General features: G+C 36.0%; 1 protein-coding gene across 1 annotated transcript; it reads right to left on the bottom strand.

Annotated features, from left to right (window-relative positions):
- Positions 1 to 1,209: 1,209 nt before the first annotated feature.
- LOC134181601 (uncharacterized) lies at positions 1,210 to 2,485 on the bottom strand. The gene is made up of 5 exons (XM_062648867.1): positions 2,178 to 2,485; positions 1,965 to 2,090; positions 1,761 to 1,883; positions 1,560 to 1,685; positions 1,210 to 1,496 (listed from the first exon to the last, which is right to left on the bottom strand). Exons 2-5 carry the CDS (start codon positions 2,026 to 2,028, stop codon positions 1,426 to 1,428), a joined length of 384 nt encoding a protein of 127 aa, XP_062504851.1. The 5' UTR covers positions 2,029 to 2,090; positions 2,178 to 2,485; the 3' UTR covers positions 1,210 to 1,425.
- Between the last annotated feature and the right edge of the window lie 841 nt (positions 2,486 to 3,326).

Genomic DNA, 3,326 nt, shown 5'->3' with positions numbered 1-3,326 from the left:
GCAAAATGTAAACTTTCATCAATTTGCAGGAATTCAGGTTTAAGCCACAGTTAATAGCGAGGTATGGCATGACATAATTTACTTCAATTATTATAAAGTAATCATACTACCACTGTGATATCTACTGCTTCTCATATCAGCGACACAAAACGAATGTGATACACACAAACACACACACAGACACACACACACACACACACACACACACACACACACACACACACACACACACACACACACATATGCAAGATACAAACACTGTGTCTATTGATTGTCACAATTAAGTTTTCTCATATTTATCTCGTTTTGGACATCGTCATCATTGTCTATATATCACTTTATCTATAGACGGTTTGTAATATCAAACAGTTATGGTGTAGCAGAATTATAGAAATTAAATCTCTTAAAATACTTTTGAGCATTTTATAGCCGGCTGCGCACTAAGGTTATATTACAGCAAATAGACGTGATAAAGTAGCAAGACGTAAAAATGAGTAAGACCCGCTGATAAGATTCAACGCATTACAGAATGCTACTCTTGAACTAGAGTTATAGCGCATAGTCGCTAATTAAGCTACAATTAGATGGTACATTTGAAAACTTCGAGAGAAGACAAATGTGTAGTAATAGTAACGTCATACTCAGTATCATATAATTCAATTTACGCTTGGAATCCACATAACGACACAACCAATGTTATGAAAGGCCCTAATGAAAATATTTTCCAAAAATATGCATTGATTCAAAACTAATGACATAAAAATCAATAATCTGTAGTTTGCACAGCTTTTTCTTAACGACTGTCCACACTGGCAACTGGATGGCGATCTGATCGCAATCTTATCACGATAATTCAAATGCACATTACGAGGTGGTTTCGATCTGTTGAAATAGTATGCGTTACGTATACGTACGTTACTTGTGTTGTCGAAACATCTAGCAATCTTCACTTATCTTTGTTGTCGCTTACATTACTTCCCTCTTTCAACGGTTTCCACAAGCAAAAAGGTCACACGTAGCTATCGGTCATTAGTAACGTGATATCAGAAAAAGCGGAGGTTGTAGCGTTTTCCAAATGAAGTGTTGACGCTCGCTATCCCGATCGGATAGCGATTCATTCTGGCTTAGTGTAGACAGGGCTTAAGAGCAACAAAGGCACATCGATAAGTTTTTGTTACATTGTATTCAATATAACCAATGTCATACATGTTGCTGTGTTAGAAATAGAGCGAAAGTAGCAATGAAGTTAATAAGTAATCACTACACAAGGATGTAGAATATGGCGCATTGACCAGTAGACAACAAGCTTGAATGCTGATCATCAACGACAAGCTAACTGCGAAGCTAAATTAAATTATTTTGCTAAACAACAATGCACTCAAAAATATCATGTTTTGTATGGTTGCATCCATTACATTACTGATGTTATTTCTCTTTGTTTGCTACCACTTGTGATATCTGTAGTACATGTTCGATTTCATGAACCAACTCTTGTGCTGCAAAACCCAATCACACATGTTGCTATGAAAAGATGTTATGTTAATGACTAACTCTAATACCACTAATAATTTCGTTGTGTTCTTGTGGATAAATATCTTGGCTCAAGTGCAAACACTGAGTGGCGTGTCGTTGTGCATCTAGATATTGGTCTCGTTCCATCGCAATGCATGCAAGATAATACAGACCTGCAGTCAACACGATGATGAATGTGTGATTGAGACACAAATACAAGTAGCAACATCAATGCAAGACATTCGTACCATTGGCTATGAACGGACTACTCGGTAGCTCTTCCCGTAGAATAGACAGACCTGACTCAAGATGAACAACGGCCTCATCGAAATCATTCTTGTAAAACAGAAAGCCGCCAAGCGTTACCACAGCTACACAAATACATATCATCACGTTATATCGACTACAAACAGAACCATATTTGGTTTACACCAACAGTAACAAATACTGACATTGAGCAATTTTCGGATGGTTTTCAGGTAGGGTTTGTTTTTTTATTTTTATACTTTCTGTCATGAGTTCCACCGCTTTGTCATTTTGTCCAATTTCATTATACACCAAAGCGACGTTATGATTTACTAAAGCAAACAACGACACTATGAGGTTATCTCTCCTCATTTCCTTCATCCATAACAAATACCCGCAGAGAAATAAGTGAAACATACCGATAGATAGTGAGGTGGCCTCTGTAGGCAGTTGATGACTGAAAATATCTGCCGCTCTTTTATACAATCGAAGAGCTTCATCAAACGATCCTGAATCGTGATGACATGAAGCAGCTTCCTTCAAATCTATACATGACGGAATTCAGCAATTTATTGTAACAATAGAGAATCTGTTTCTCGTCCGTACACCATCCCAATTCGGGATGTTTGCTGGGCAGCGATGATGACGCTACATCTAAAGCATTCATGGCCAACGGCATCGCACGATCCACCCGTCCTTGATGACGGTAACAGGAAGAAAGATGTCTCATTACTGCAATGGAAACACACAAATTAAAAGTCATTTTTAACGGAAAAAGACAGAGTCGACGTAAATCATTTGTATATTTTGCATAGAATTGTATATTTTTACATAACTGATAAGACAGTTTTATAAATGAAATAGCACAAAGAAATCAATAAGTCAAATCAAATAATAAAACGTTTGTATAAATAGAATAACAGAATTAATGGTAGAGTAAACGAATGTATTTCATCTGATAAATACAAAACCCATAACTTCCTTCTAATTAGACGTATTTCTTTAAAAATACATTATGAAATATCAAAACCTACCCAAAGCTAATGACGGATGAAAAGACGGTAAGACTCTTGTTATGATTGTGAACGCTTCTTCATACAACATGAGAGCTCGGTCTAGTTGTCCACGCGTTTGATAACAGGATGCAAGATTTGTGATAGCTGGAGAACAAATGAATTAACTGGCACGACAGCAACAAAATCAAAGTCTCATATAACTATACGTACTAGTGGATATCGACAACTCGTTGACATCTGACTGATTTCTGTCCAAAGTTAAACTCTTTTCAAAGTTCTCTATTGCAGCAGACATCTTTCCCCATTCATTGTATGTTGATGCAAGATCGTTGAGAACTAAACAATGCAAATACATTAAGCAACCAAACATATATATAAAAACTTACACAAAATATAAGTTAGTTTTACATTCTTATTACTCAATTAGATAGTCTATCTCTATAAAAACATTGACATAAATTTTGCTTATTTGTAATTGTGTATGCACAAAGAAACACATTAACCAATACAGTATAAACAAGCACGTTTCACTGTAGTATTACATTTGTGCTA

The sequence above is a fragment of the Corticium candelabrum genome, chromosome 6 (assembly GCF_963422355.1).
Source record: "Corticium candelabrum chromosome 6, ooCorCand1.1, whole genome shotgun sequence".
NCBI lineage: Eukaryota > Metazoa > Porifera > Homoscleromorpha > Homosclerophorida > Plakinidae > Corticium > Corticium candelabrum.
The sequence above is the reverse complement of the archived record's forward strand: the minus strand, read 5'-3'. Positions and strand labels throughout refer to the sequence as shown.

Bases quoted from the DNA above. Each gene is read 5' to 3' on its own strand.
- LOC134181601 (XM_062648867.1), bottom strand. From the start codon at position 2,028: ATGACAGAAAGTATAAAAATAAAAAAACAAACCCTACCTGAAAACCAT. The intron at 1,686-1,760 runs GTACGAATGTCT...TGTTGACTGCAG, and splicing joins TAGTCCGTTCATAGCCAATG to GTCTGTATTATCTTGCATGC. The intron at 1,497-1,559 runs GTATTAGAGTTA...TGGGTTTTGCAG, and splicing joins ACACAACGAAATTATTAGTG to CACAAGAGTTGGTTCATGAA.